The sequence below is a fragment of the Ooceraea biroi genome, chromosome 1 (genome assembly GCF_003672135.1).
Source record: "Ooceraea biroi isolate clonal line C1 chromosome 1, Obir_v5.4, whole genome shotgun sequence".
Lineage (NCBI taxonomy): Eukaryota > Metazoa > Arthropoda > Insecta > Hymenoptera > Formicidae > Ooceraea > Ooceraea biroi.
The window spans coordinates 3,471,738-3,487,002 of NC_039506.1; the positions used below are offsets into that span (position 1 = coordinate 3,471,738).

The window sequence follows — 15,265 nt, forward strand, 5'->3', positions numbered from 1 at the left end:
GAACTTCGCATACGGAGGTGAAGAGAGAGAACGGAAACGTTGGATAGAGAAAGCGAGGGAAGCAGAGGCGCGCGTGAAAGAGGACCGAGTAGGAAAAAGAAATCGGCTCTTATTTCATAAATACGTTCGCCCACGATATGTTTATTTTTCTTACGTGATGTTATTAATGTAACGATATTTAATAAATTAGTAAATTATCTCTTTATGTATCTTTTTGCCCATGTTTCATTATGCTAATTTTAGCTGTATTTCTTATTGTTGGTGACAAAATACGTGTTGTGAGTCTGTGTTTATTATTCTGTATTATGCCATACTGCACTTGCATCTCCCCTATTATCTAATTAAATATATTGTTACATTTCGGTAACTTTACTAATTGTTTTCCGTTATTAATTGAGCTGTAACTGAATTATGCACTCGAACAAATTATAAATTTTCGTACACAAATAATAGAATAATGATCAGAGAACGTTAATTAGATAAACTTTATTTATCATTACGCGAAGAATGTAACAAATATTATATCGTGTTATTTTACATTGTGTACATCGTCGCACATTTTTCATCCCATTTTAATATCAAACAGGAATTAGTTTTCGTTGGCTTCATAGAAAATTTCTTGGTGAGCACCCCTGCGAGAAAGGGAGGGACAGAGACGGCGAAAGGACCGGAACAATCGATCTCTCGGCCTGCGGAAAGAGAGCGCTTCTTCCTCTCGCTCTCTTCGTCTCTCTCCGCGTCTCGCTTTCTCCCGGCTCGTTTGTCTCAGGTAGCCGGCCGACTACGGATTCCGGAAATTCTCTCGCGAGTGCGACTCGTATGCGGCGGCCGAACAACGCCTGCGGCGCGAGTTTCGGCTGGACGCGATGCGAACGAGCGTCACCAATTGCCGAATTTCGCGCAACGAGCAAAGCGATTTATTAAGATCGGCCGATGAACGAAGTTTTCTTCATCTAAATTTGATGCCATCCCGTGCGAACGGAAATATCTTACTTTAGCAAGCATCGGGTGCAAATTATTAGTACGGCAATGTTCAATCCTCGTACATCGATAGTGACGAGCGTCGCAACACGTTCCCCGAGATTCCTTTTCCCCCTCCCCGCGCGCTGTTGCCTCTTTCCTTCCTATTTTGCGAGTTTATTTTCGGAATTCTGATTTTGTTAGGAATTTAATATTCCGCGAACAGTACGGTGATCTCCCTCGGGCTTCGCGATTCGGGCGCAAAGATCCTCCTCAATTATTACTGTCGATGGAGATTTCTCATGATTTCCCTTCTTCGTCTCTCTTTTCAATTATTATTGTCGATGGAGACTTCTCACGATTTCCCTTCTTCGTCTCTCTTTTCCCGAGGTAAGTGCCGGCGGCATTAGACATTAATGCATCGTGCTTTTTATCTCGGCGCGTAAACGAACCATGGCGATCCGTTTTCAGTTAGTCCAGTTAGGACTCGCGCCCGGAAAGAGCGAGCGTAATGAATTTGCTCTCTCCCCCTACCCTGCCGCTCGTGTCTCTCCCTCTCTCTCTTGCCCGTTCTCCCTCCACTCACCTACCGCCATCGCGGCGCTCGTCGCATCCGCACGGCTGCCAACTGCGGCGCGTCGAAACGAGCCGCGCCGCCATCCTCCCCCCGTACGCTCGATCGGTACGCCGCGGCAGCCGTTCGTCGAGGGGTCGCGCGTCGCCGTCGCACCCCCGACGCGGCCGCTCGGTCCGTCTCGCTCGCGCTCGCGGCCGCTCGTAGCCCCGACCGGGGCGACGTAACCGCTCTGCGTGTGTTGAGCGGCGGCAGCGCAGACAGGTGCGGCCGCCGGAGCCCCAGCGGTCGGTGGAAGCCGCCGGTAGCGCCGCGCCTCGGCGACTTCCCTCAGTTTCGGACAAGATGGGCGCACCTCGCCGGGCAGTAGCTTAGTCTCTACCTACAAGACAACACATACACTAAATGTTTCCTATAGTAACAATTAACCAATTGTACATTAATCTTATTTAAGGGAAACACACGAGAGAGACACACATACGCATTACACGTTAACACGCAAGTTCTATTTTTGTAATAAACGCGCCGTAAAATTAAAGTAGTGTGCCCCCGCGAGACAACGCGGTGTGTAATTTGTACGACGACCGTTGAGAGGAGAGCCGCTCGTTCTACGCGGAAGGTAGAGAGAAGCACGCGGGACGAAGAGGGAAGAGCCAAAGCGGGAACGGGAAATACGAGAGGATTGTCGCGGCGACGGCAACCGGAAGCAGCGGCGGAGGAGGAAATCGGAGAAACGACCAACGGATATCTGGAGGATCGGCCGTTGCGTGCGCGCGCTTCGCCAGGCAGCCGCGACGGCGAGTAGCGGTAGTCGCTAGACGCAACGGCTGCGACGGCGACGGCCGAGGCTGCGGTCGCCCGTTCGACGAGGAACGAGACCGATCGCGAGGCGAGGCCGCGACGACGGCGCGGCGCACCGCTTCCTTCGCCGCCACTCGACGGTGGCGACCGTACGGCGACGCAGCGGCGCGCTGAAAGCGAGAAGCGGCCGATAATACGCGCCGCGGCGGCTCCGTTCTCAGGCGCACGGTGCGGTCCACGAGAGGCGGACGCGGCGCCGTCGGCCTCTCCGTTTCCCGGCGCGGCGCAGCGCGGTGTTGCGCGCTCTCCGGTTTCTTTTATTTTTCGTTTTATTACCCGTTTTTCGGGACGTTCGTCGGTTGTGTGCAGTGCATGCGTGCGCGTGTGCGTTTAATACGGGGCATATGCAGTAGCGAGAAGGGTTGAGCACGACGACGCGAAGCGAGACGAGAGTGGAATGCGACGACCGGCCACCGGCGTGCTATGTGATTAGTTGAAAGCGGCAGTAGCATCGGTATCAGCGGCGGCGGCCAATAATAAGTGTAGTAAGTGGTGAAGTGCGCTACGATTCACGACACACCCTCTTGACATCCGTCGCTCGTATCGCCATCGGCAGCCATCGGCCTCTCTCTTCTTTTCTATTTTCTCTCTCTCTCTCTCTCTCTCTCTGTCTCTGTCTCTATCTCTAGTCTTTCCTTCTTCATTCGCATTCTCTCGTCAAATTGCGCGCGCGTTCGCTCTCTCTCGGCACGGCCCGACGACGCACGAAGTAGTTTGTTATTGCGTTAAATTTCGTTGACGACCTTAAAGCCCAAACCTACGATACGGTGGGATACGTTACGGTCAGTCCCTACCCTAACCACCCCCTCCCACCGCGCCGCCATTGGGCCATCCCCTCGTCACTACACACGCCGCCGAGCACAGCGTCTCGCCCGGTACTCCCACACTGTATCGGCAGCCACACGCACGCACTCTTTCTCCTTTCCTCGCGGTCTCTCATTCTGCCGACGCTTCACCCTGGTTTCCATCGGCCGGAGAGTGCGGACTCGCGTTCGCTGATCGCGCGAGCGCGCTACAGCGCGCGATTTCTCTGCTCAGTTCTGCGACCAGTGCCGCCGGTGGCGAGCGAGAAAACGCGTCGCGCGGTGGTGCATCGACGGGCGACGTCCCCGGGAAGCGAGCGGACGGACGAGCGGAACGCCGACGCGCGGGCAGCGGTGCTGCGGGAGGGACCGGAGGGAGGAGGTGAAAGAACCGGAGCAACGGCGCGAGAGCGACCGGCGGCCGCGACGGCTGACGGTGGTTTTTAGGCTGCGCAGCGTCGCGCCGGCGTATTATTGTTATTATTGTTATTGCCACTGCGACCGCAGCTGTATCGTCCATTCGACGGTGCGACGTACGGCAGTTGCCACGAAGCCGCTAACATGTCCGTGAGAATGGAAAACGTGGCCGCGCCGAGGAAGATGAACTACAAAATGATGGTGAGTACGACCATGAGTGAGTCGCGAGTACGTTCGACTTTCCTTTTCTCTCTCCATCCTCTCTCTCTCTCTCGGTCCTCTTGGCCGACGGCGGGTGCGCAGTGCGAGCCGCCGCTCGCCTCGCGCAGCTCCGTTGTGCGCGCGAGCGCGTGCTAACGTGGCGCGTGACGACAAACTCGGACGCCGTACTTTTCGCTTTATTACTCTCGATATCTCGTGTCGCGTGTTCTTCCGTGTCTTTTCCGTCTCTCTCTCTCTGCTGATACGTCCGTGTACGGTTTTGTCCCTCGAAAGTGCAAAACGTGCCTCAGCAGGACTATTTCTCCCCAGAATACGCCGTGATTTTTACTTCGTCCTTCGCACTTCCGGTCCCGTCTTTCTCAACTCGGACCCGTCTCCCAACGCGCGAGTGCTCGTCTCGAGCGCGACAGCACGGTACGTTCGCGGAACGAACATAACCTAATCCTTTCTTATTTCCTTCTCTCTTCTTTTCGTTCCTTTTTTACGATATACCTGTCCGAATACCGTTTCCGCACGCATGCGGAACCGCGTCCGTGGAAAGAGTAACGCACGCGCACGCGTGGGAAACCTATAGAGAGTTTTGATCACGGGGGTGACCAACGACGAGCCGGGATAGTTTGCGGAACCGCCGGCGTAGTTTGACAGTTTGCCGCGGGGCGTCCGGCTGCTGCCCCACCCAGTCGTCTCTTTCTCTCCTCCGTCCGTGTTCTCCATACCTCTTTCGACCGTCTCTATGCTCCTGCCGTACCCTCCTCCCCTGCCCCTCTCCCCTTCCCCCGTTGCCTCATTCTGTTCTCCGTTTTCTCTCGCTCGCCCTTACGCACCCGCCGCGGACACTCGATTCGCCTCGGTATATTCCTTTCTTTCCTTTTCACGAAACCGTTATCGTCATTTTTAAAGAGATGAAAAAAATTTGTTTCCTCCGTTTCATCTATTTCGATCGAGAAACAAATACATAATTCATCGATTACAATATGTATTTCTAGTGTAATGCAGAATTGTGCTTCAGATTGTACCAATGTTATTCTATCGGTTTACCACTGTAACGAAATGCGTCACGCGTGACGCATGTTGACAAAAGTGTTAACTCTGAAATAGAAATGTTTAATAAAAGTTGTACAAGAAATACAATTGTACATGTTAATATAGCTTATTAATAGCATATTGATGTATGCTGTTAATATGCTATATATGCGTCATGAATATTTCCGAGACTTAATTGGATTTATAATTATGTAAAAGAGAGAAAGGGAGAGAAAAGAATAACAGACGCATTGAGAGAACTCGTATCTCTCTTTTAATGTTGCAATTCAAGAATTACCATAATTTCCACAAAAAATTGTGCATTTCTATTTATTTATATATTTGCCATTATTTTATAAATATGCACTTAAAACTCGCAAATTAACAGGGATATAAAATTTAGCAACATTAAGTGCGGCTTGCCGATAGGAGAATAGCGGGGGGTCGAAAAGGATGTCTTTAGAAAGGCTGTGTCTCGTGTTAGACGAAAGTAGAAACTCTCCATGGCGGACAGTCGAGTTGCAAGTTACAACGGCGTTCTCTCGTTGCACAGGTTGCTAATTTTAGCATGGAACTCGAGAAGCCGAATGCTAGAAATTCGATGGGCACGAATTCGTTACTTTGAATTTGAAGAATCCCAGGGTCCTAGGACCCTAGTTGACCTATGATTCCTGAAATTCTCAGCCAGGTTTTGAATATACCGTATGCGGTAAGGGATATAGAAAGTAAAACCCGTAAGAAATCGAATATTGAACTTCTTGGAAAATATTCTTTTAGAAATCAGGAAATATTTAATATGCATAGAAGTCACATCAATCAACTGTATTTAATGTATTAGCAGTATTATTATTATATAATACTATTTTAAAATGTCTCAAAAACTATAATTAAAAAATGATTGAAAAGATGAAAGATATGAAATTAATACAACTTGCTTATACGAGTTTGGAAGAAAGTTTACGAATCTTTCTACCCAATCGCAGAGATGCATATGACAATATGGACGGAGTGAGAGAAGAAATTTCAGTTTAAACTGTGAACATATTTCATTAGGATTATAATTTTAACTCTGTGACGCTCGACTATATGCCAAACTATATGCCATTAATCTTCGGACGCACCTGGCGCCACAATAATTCTCCTAGACGACGATTGTACGTTGTATTGCAGTCGTAAAATTAGTGCATGTTCGTGTTGATTGGCGATTTACCCCTGTCGGTGAATACACCATCATCGGTTTACCCTTCACTTAATACAACCGTCGGAGAGAGGTTATCGCGCGCGATGGACGAGTTCAAGCGACTCTGCCACGATCATCGTTGTACAAAACAGCTGTTCATCTCTCGCGACGAGCTCTGTCCCGATTTAGATTTCTTTTATGCACGCGCCTTCTGTCGCGGTGCGATAAGTGACCGATTCTTATAACGGGTGATTCGATGCTATCGTCTCATCGCTGAATCGTGTAAATTATATTTTTCAAGAGCAGATAAATGACATGTTGATATGCTACATGAATACTCGTGGCCAAAGTGAGTAATAGTAAAAGCAAAATGTAACTTCCGCGTTATTGCAGTACGTAATATGTATTAAAAAAGTGAGATTACAATAACGCAAGATGATGCTAATAATTACTAATCTGATTGATGATTCAGTAATAAAATATATATGATAAATAGTATAAAAAAATAAAATTATTTAGTGATCCTACAAGAATCGGTAATATTTTAGACTTGGTAGACTTAATCATGAAATCATACCCTTGAGATGAGCCTTCGCGAGGAAACGCGAGAAACATGGACACATTGCTGCTGGTTAATTAAATCTTTTCACGCCTCGCTTGCTCGTAATTTGCTCCGGATCGCGCGTTAATTGCTGCGGAATAATACGTGGTGGTTAATGATCATCAATACACGTATGTGCATTTTGCTCCTCGTAGTCCATACGAGCGCGTGAATATGTACATATTGAATTTAAAGGATTTCATAATGATTGCAGCATGAAATTCATCCTTATCGATATCGTAATACCATTTGATCGAAGACTACCAAAAGCATTTTTAACAGTAGAAATTTGGTGAAATATAGGCACACAAGTTATTTTCAAAGCTAAATAAGTCAGCAAACTTAATTAGTAATAGAAAAGGATGAATAAAGGAATGGAGATCAGAAAGAATGAAGGAAACCAAGAAAAATGAAGAAAATATTGTCCACAAGTTCTCTATGCTCCTTGGAATTCGCAGTATTATCGCTGGTATCTCGATAACGAGAAAGGATCTGATAAGATCGTCTATATCGGCTTAGTGTTCTTTCTTTTTTATCGCTTTTTAGGATAGATAGCCATATTTTTCTTTTCGTCTTTATCAACCGCACCGATAGAACAATCACGCTTTGGTTAAATAAATGTGCGAAAGAAAGAGAAAGCGAAATCACTCAGACTTCTTTCGAAAGTTGCCTAGCGACAAGTTAATGTATTTTCGTTTGATGGCGAGACTTATTTTTCCAATGTTTGTCAAATTGTCGGGACTTAACTGTGCCATGCATTTTATTATATAGCTACTATAGTATAGTGATAAAAATATATCGCTCGGATACCAGGTTATCAAATAACAATCAGAATTCGATGAAAATTATTCGATGCACCAGCTTGCCACTTATTTTCTCGGTTTAAGCGAATGCTTAACACAATTCTTGCGTTAATTTGATTTGGCTGGAGTTTTATTTAATTTTTAGTTCTTATATTTATATTTTTATCCTACATACGTGCGCATTCCTTCTCTTTTGTATTATACACAAGTGGGAACGTGCTATTTTATTTCAACTCGACTATGTAACATTAAATGAAATTGTTTACCTGAATGCGCTCGAGCGTCATTCATTATTAAACGTCAGTTATTAAATTTGCGCGTACAAATGCAGTCGACACGATTATTGATCCGAGCATATATAAATCCACGTAGATTTTCTCCAAATGTACAATATAATTACATCGTGAACAACGAACAAGACCAGTTCATAAAAGGATAATCATCTCTTCATAAACTTCATGATCTTCTCATAAAATATTTAATCAAAACCCTCGGAGTTATTCTCGTGCGATAGGTCAACATGTTTAATCGTCATTCTATGTATCACAGTTCGACCGCGTTTTATGATCGGAATTTTAATCACGCGAGTCTGAAGCAATAGAAAACGATATTGATAATCATTTCGCATCGTACGTAAAATTTAATATTTCACTATTAATATTTTAACGCTTGACCTTTAATATTCTTTCGATATTACAATGCTTTTAATTTTTAACATGAAAGAATATATCAATATTGTTTCATTATTTCAAAATTTCTTTTATGTTTTTTCTTTATTAATTAAAATATTAAACGCTCCGTTATTTTCTCAAGTTTTATTAATATTTAAGTGATGTGGTAAATGATTAATGTAAATTTTAGGATGCTCAGGTGTTGACGATCAAAACGCATTCTAATTGTTGCATTAGGTATTTTGACTCGGACACACATCATTTTTCTTTTTTCTTTCGTTTTTACGGCGAATCGAGATTCTTGCCGTGAACACTAGAGCGAAAACAAAACCGAAGCCGTATTCTGATTATAGAATGTTGGCGTATCGCTTACTTGTTTCACCTTAGCAGTCGACACCGCTATAATATACAATCGTGATTAATGCATGAGAACCAGTTAAAGAAATCCAGATAAATATATAAATTATACAATAAATTTATATGAATGATATTACGTAAATGTAATGAAAAGAGGTAGAAAGCTTGGAATAATTTCCCAACCATTTTTCCGAGTGCTCTCTCTTAGAGGGTGGAATTCTGTCGCGAGTCACCGCGGGCCGCATTAGCGTTAGCAACACCTCACCCTTCTGATTTGATTCCGCGCTCCATTAAGCCCGCATTTCTGGGGATTATTTCGAACACCGGAAGGCGTGCGAAAAGGGAAATTTCCGGAAAGAGAAAGAGAAGAAGGGCCAGCCCGTCCTTTTGGCGTCGCGCCGACCGCTGCGAGCCCGCGGTTAATCGATATCATCCTTGCTGCGCCTATTCTCCACCCTGCTGCACTCTCTTCCCGCTCTGACGCAATCCTGATTGTCCGCCACCCTTTTCCGCATCTTGGGCGGTATCTTTCGCCGCGTCTCTTTAGAATTTCTGGGTCGTGAGAAATTCTTGGAAGATCGCGTAGCGTAAAACAAGCTGAAAGCACACAGTAATTTCTATCGATTCCGAGAAAAGCCATTTTGAAAATGAGAATAATGATAATGAAAATCATATGTTACTAAGCTTTTTTCCGTTCGAGAGCATTTCTCTTTAGCAAATCGTCTGACAATGAAATCGTCTGAACTTAACATACATAAAAGACTAATGAAACGCGAGAAATTCGCGAGAAACTCGTTAAGAAAATAATTACTTTTTCTAACTTTTTATGAATAATCGTCCACCAGTTTGCGATTCTAATTGTTTATGTTCGTAAGGACGGATCATGTCTTATTGTTGTCTGCGCGTGCAGTATCACGTTCTGCAGCGTTACGATATGGCCGAGACACAATGACATTCGTGCGAATGCTTTATACCGTCTCTTCATAAAATCTCTACCTGCATACTTCGGCGGTCTTGCCGTCTCACTTCACCTCACGGCAGTCGCCATTCACGAAGTTTACCGGCCGGCGGCACGGCGGTGCACAACGGTACCCGATGACGACGCCGGTCGGTGGTGTCAAGGCCGTCCGTCCATCCGTCCGTCCGACGTGCCGCGGCCTTTCTAACGTGTCGTTGTCGTCGCCGCTAGAAGAAGAGAGACGGTGCTTCTGCCATGATGCGACACGAACATGAAATTCGAAATTCGATCCGGTACACAAATATTTCGTCGAATATGGTGCGACATATAATCCTGTATATTACTCCCTCGTGAAATTTATGTGTTTGATTTATTGAAGTTTTCTGATTTTAGTATAAATAGTATGTGTGTGAAGTGGAGTTTTTTCACTAATAAATTATAACAAGGAATAATAATTGCAAATTAATTAATGTATTTTGATATACAGGTTTTATTAGCGTTATATAATAGAGTTAACGAAAACGCGAACCAAGTGGTAGTTTGACATCCTAAATTTCTTTACAAATAACATTGTCTTCTGTAGAATGATTTCTTTCGTGCGTTGTCTTGTGCCATCAATAGAGATAAAAATCCTTCAGATAGATTTAAGATATAGGTGATATATAATAAACAGAAAAGATAGGGAAACAAACAAACCCAAGTAGCTTATACAAAGATACATCCTGCATAGGAACAGCTTGCTCAGCAAATAGAATATAAAAATTTATTCTAAAATTCTATTGTATTTTCTGGTAAACTTGCGTTCTTAGAAAATTCTTTTCTGAATTTGTCTCTAACAAAACAAATTTCGTACCGTGCAATTTTGGCAAATACTTTCTTTGGCCTTTCATTGTCGCTGATAGAGACTAAGATGAGATGGGATCTAGGATTAGAGAAAGAGAAAGAAGGATAGAGAAGAGAGGAACACCGGCCTAGATACACGCTGTCAAGGTTCATTGCTTGTCTGCGACAGCTTGCCTGCCCTGCCTGCCTGTGCATGGCGAGCAGCACTTTTATCGCATCATTGTTTGATGTAGGAAGCGAAGATTTTTTCGCACTGAATGGTGTGAAAAATTCGTTTAATTTTAGAAGAAAGAATTCTATCTGAACAACATATTTTATCTTGTCTTGTGACAACATATTCTTGTGTTCTTTGGTTCTTCCTTGTTACTGGTGTTAGGAATGTCTTGATATTTGAACAGGTCGAACTCAAAGTGGGCGAACCTCAAGTCATTTAAATCACTATCATTTTTTAATCACTAGAAAAATAGCTTCACCTTCTTGCTTCGTTGATTTTACGGGATATTGCAATTTAATATCTACTGAGATTAAAATCTTTCTTTTATAAACTTTTTTTCGTAGTTAAGCTCGTTTTCCATTTTTGTACTATTGGATCACAGAAATGTTTTGTGCGTCAACATCGACGTGTGATAATGAAGAATGCGCGATATACAATCGATTGTGTTGTGAATGCTTTGTGGCACGATGACTCGCGACAGCATGATTCATGATGCGCTTGGCAAACATGATTCATGACGCGTGATCGAGCGATTTTTCTCAGATCTTGGAAGATTCGGAATTTAGTGATAAGAAATAATATATTTCCAAGTTAAAAGTTTTAAGTATAGTCTTTTATTAAGAAATAAAATAAAAAATTATTTTATTTTGCAATTTGTTTATGAACACACAGGCACACAATGAATATCTAAAACTAAAAATGTTCTCAGTATATTAATTGAGTTATCACGCTGTCTGTACTATACTAATAAAATTAGATCTTACGAACTAATGCATTCGCCTAGTTGTGACATGCTAATTCGCCAGATGTATTTTTAAGATTTTATTTGTATCTGTATTATTTTCTTATATGTTGCTGATTTGTGTAGATTTTATATGTTCAAGAGAGAAAATTTTAATTAAATATTATATTCAGTAAAAGATGATATGTTAAATGTTAGAAATATTATATCGTCGTAATAATAATATTCAAGATAATAGTTACATAGATAACTATACAAAAAAAAGAATAATTTTCGATTATTATGTAAAGAAAGGACAAGATATAATTTTTCGGTTGTGAATCGTTCAGTGTTTATCCAATTCAAAATTATTTTAAATCACGTGAGAACGGTTCCACATTCTTTCCTCAAATTTCCTCACTCATCTTGTCGTGTAACAAAGACATTTTCAAAAGGAGACAAAACTTCCTTTTTATTTGGATGCTATAAGAATAGAACCTATGAAGATATCTGTGTGTTCCTGTTCGTGCATAATCATGATAAATGTGACTTAAGATTCATTATTGTTTCAAACAGAATTTTCTGCTAACTCTTGCATATGGATTTTCCTTTTCCCGAATACTTTTGTGCGATAACTATGTACGACCAGTGTTCTTGTAATGCTTAACGACTTCTATTTGGCTACGTTTTCGGAAAAGTCGAGTTAAATTCGAAAAATGCTAAAATCGTATCTTGAAGGACAAGGATAAAAATAGCAGACTTTTGTGTTAATACAACAAAATTACCAGTGGAATTTTGCATTTAAACGCTGCTTATTTTGCACAAAAGGCGATACTTCATTAATTTTTTTATAGTTTATGTTTAATGAAAAACAGGAAGAGTTTCGACTGTCGAAGTTGTTACAATATTTTCAACAGGAATAATTCTCCAGATTTGTCGGAGAACTTACTGCTACAAGTGAAATGATGTGTTATTGCGACACGTATGTTATTGACGATCTTGTATATGTAACGTAAGGACGTAAAGTTATATGATCGTTGATATATCATCGGAATCCATACTCGTCGTAAGTTATACGCAACTATATTACGATAACTACGATCAATTCCAACGTCCGTGCAAAGCCGGTATTCCACGGTTATATTACTGATACATCCCTTGCCGCCGCATTGTTTCCTGTGCGCTATAAGGAGACGGAAGCACGCCACGTCGGCTAATAATACTCGCCGCCAGCCTAAACTCGGATAAAGTAAAATCCGAGACACCCAGGCACTCAGCCAGCCACGTACTTCCTCGTCCCAACGGGTTTTTTTTTCTGTTTCTTAACTACAGTTTTGTAGGGTTCTTGGGAGAAAATATGCCAGGAATAAATAATACAGCAGTAATTTCAAATTACTCAGACAGTCTAATTGTGCAACAATTTATCAAATATATTGAAGTATTAGGTGCATATATAGTCATCAATAGTACACTTGAAACATGCTCTTTTTTTAGCGATTTTGAATAATGACTAATTCACTGACGGATACGCGTATTGCATTTTTATCAACGTTAATGATTTCAGCTCGTATGTATTAATGCGATTAAGTTGTTCTTGGAAGAAAGCATCATTAAACTACCAATACACAGAACTTCCAGAATACTCCGATTAAAAAAAATTGTTTTTTACATAAAATATTTTATTTAAGAAAATATTATATCCTTGTAAAAATTGGAAGTGGAAGTAAACGTTATTGTTAGCTGATTACCGATTCTCAGTAACATTGCATCCGTTGCATTATCTATTATGCATTCTCGTGTGCTCTCGCCTCATCCTTTCTGCGAGCTGCACACATGTGTTCTACGTAGTCGCGCGTGTATTCACGCCGCTACTCACGTAGACGAGACGTGTTGTTCGCGAAACGCGTGTAACGCGTACAGTTTTCCTTCCTGCATAGTATATGTACGCATTCTCGACGATAGATGCTCCATCAACGCAGTATACTCGTAGTCAACGAACTGAACTTGTCGCTCATGTTGAAAGATAAATATCTGCGAAAGTACTTTATATGCAATGTGGTGCCTAATCCCTTCTGAATTTTAGTTTTTAATCATAGAAAGATAATTTTATAGCCAATTAGATCAGATCTAGTTTACTAAAGCGTGAAACTAAATTTATAATACATTAGCTTTAACATGATTGTATCTTTTGGTTTATTTTATTATTTAAGATTATTTTAGATTTGAATTGTTTAACGTTTTTGGAAAAAAGGATTAGACGTATGCCGATTGTGATGAAATCTCTGATCAACATGTGCACGAAGTTAGTATGTCAGCATACGAATGTGCAAGCGCACACAAGATGCGGAAAATGTGGCTGCATCAGTCGTGCATCTGCTTGCCTGCGCGTGAAAGAATTCCTTCTCGCTCGCCGAATGTTTGCAAATGCCTGCATGCTGCATATTCCGTTTCTTCACCTGGAAAGAATATATACGCGACCAGGATGCACCAGGCGTCGCAATGATTTCTCGCCGCAGGCCTAGAATCGTCCGCGATTGTCCGTAATTATCACGGGCGTTATTTTCCGCACTTGAAAGGAATGATGGATTATGATCATACGTTGTATTTCAAATTAAAACTACCAATTATGGATAACAATTATTAAGATATTAGTACATACACATTTCGGTATATCGGGCATATTTTCTAATGCTGTATATCATGTATGCATGCCGCGATCTTTTGGAAAATCACTGGAAATCCAAATCAGCTGAATTTATCATCAACGGCGTATGGCGCGAGATTTTCACGGCAGTACGGCGGGAATTTCTCCAAACAATAATAAAAGGAGATCGAAAAGCGCATTCCGGGATATCGCGAGCGCGTGTCCGCTCGCTAATAGAGCGTAACACAAACGAGAGTAGGAGAGATCGCACGCACGCATGTATTTCTCCGGTATTTGGCGCACATCCTGGACCCATCCCCCTCATTCTTAAAAGAAAGCGCGAGATACTCGTTGAGCGCATCCAATTAACAACCGCGCCGTGATAATACGGCCGACACGATAAAACGTGCACGTTCGCTCACTTGCGCGCCTCGCGAAAAGGATGTGCTGTTATAAAGTGGAAACGATAGTAAATAGCGTGCCGTTAGAGCAAGTCCCCAACAAAATCGGGTTTCCTTTATTCGAGATATGAAATTCGGGTTTCGAGATCCTTCATTCGCGATACGCCTCGGATCCTATTGTACAACAGATGATAACGTAGCAAGGTCGACCGAATTTCCGAAATTTCACTACACAGCCGAGAGCTGTATTGATCGTAGATATTCACAAGAGTATTTATGTTCTCTCGATAGCTGGCTTGAAAGTATTGATTTTTCAAGAGAAATGTCATGGATTCTTTTACCAATTATTAATTATAGATTATGAATATTCGATATTCATAATCGAATATTATATTTAAGACTGTCTTAAGTTCATCTTCAGATGTTACGGATGTTGTACGGATCATTTCATTGGCCACGGCATATCTGAAGATATATTTAACACGGTCTTTTAAATATAGGATCCGAGTATGAATACCGGCCAAAGTCATTAGACTTCGAGTCATTAGACAAACAAAAAGAGAAAGTTATGGCCGGTATTCGTAATCTGTTCTTATATTATGGTCATCTTAAATATGATTTTAAGTTATTTGTTAGCTAATCAGAAAGCTGTTGATAGCTGTTAATATCTAAATAAGGTGTGCTTAAGACTGTTTCGTTGTAAGAACGGACTATGATACCGGCCTAAGTGAACCCTTACGAAATTTTAGTGCCAGACAAGTATTCGCGCGCAATTTTACTTCGAAAAGAAATTAATGTTTATAGTTGGTGACCGAGGGTTAGTGGGTACTGTTGGGTCAGATTTCAAGATACTGATAAACTGTTAACGCAATATAAAATATCATTAATACTGGACTGTGACTCGAGCTCGTACGAAAGAGCAAACGATGACACACACGAAAGGACGGGCATTGCACAGACAAACGGATAGAGTTCTCGTTACAATGACGCGCAGTACAGACGTGGTGAGCAG

The 15,265-nt window shown here is 42.2% G+C and overlaps 1 protein-coding gene across 4 annotated transcripts in view; it reads left to right on the forward strand.

Moving 5' to 3' along the window:
* Nucleotides 1-1,878: 1,878 nt before the first annotated feature.
* Nucleotides 1,879-15,265, forward strand: part of LOC105280482 (protein alan shepard) — a 34,439-nt gene continuing 21,052 nt past the window's right edge. For 3 of the 4 annotated variants that reach the window (XM_026974507.1, XM_026974511.1, XM_026974516.1), the window contains exon 1: nt 1,880-3,816. In XM_026974507.1, the coding sequence (XP_026830308.1) occupies nt 3,760-3,816 (57 nt within the window). In that variant the 5' untranslated portion in view covers nt 1,880-3,759. Of the gene's footprint in view, nt 3,817-15,265 lie in introns of all 4 variants that reach the window. The other variant, XM_026974503.1, reaches the window with a different exon arrangement.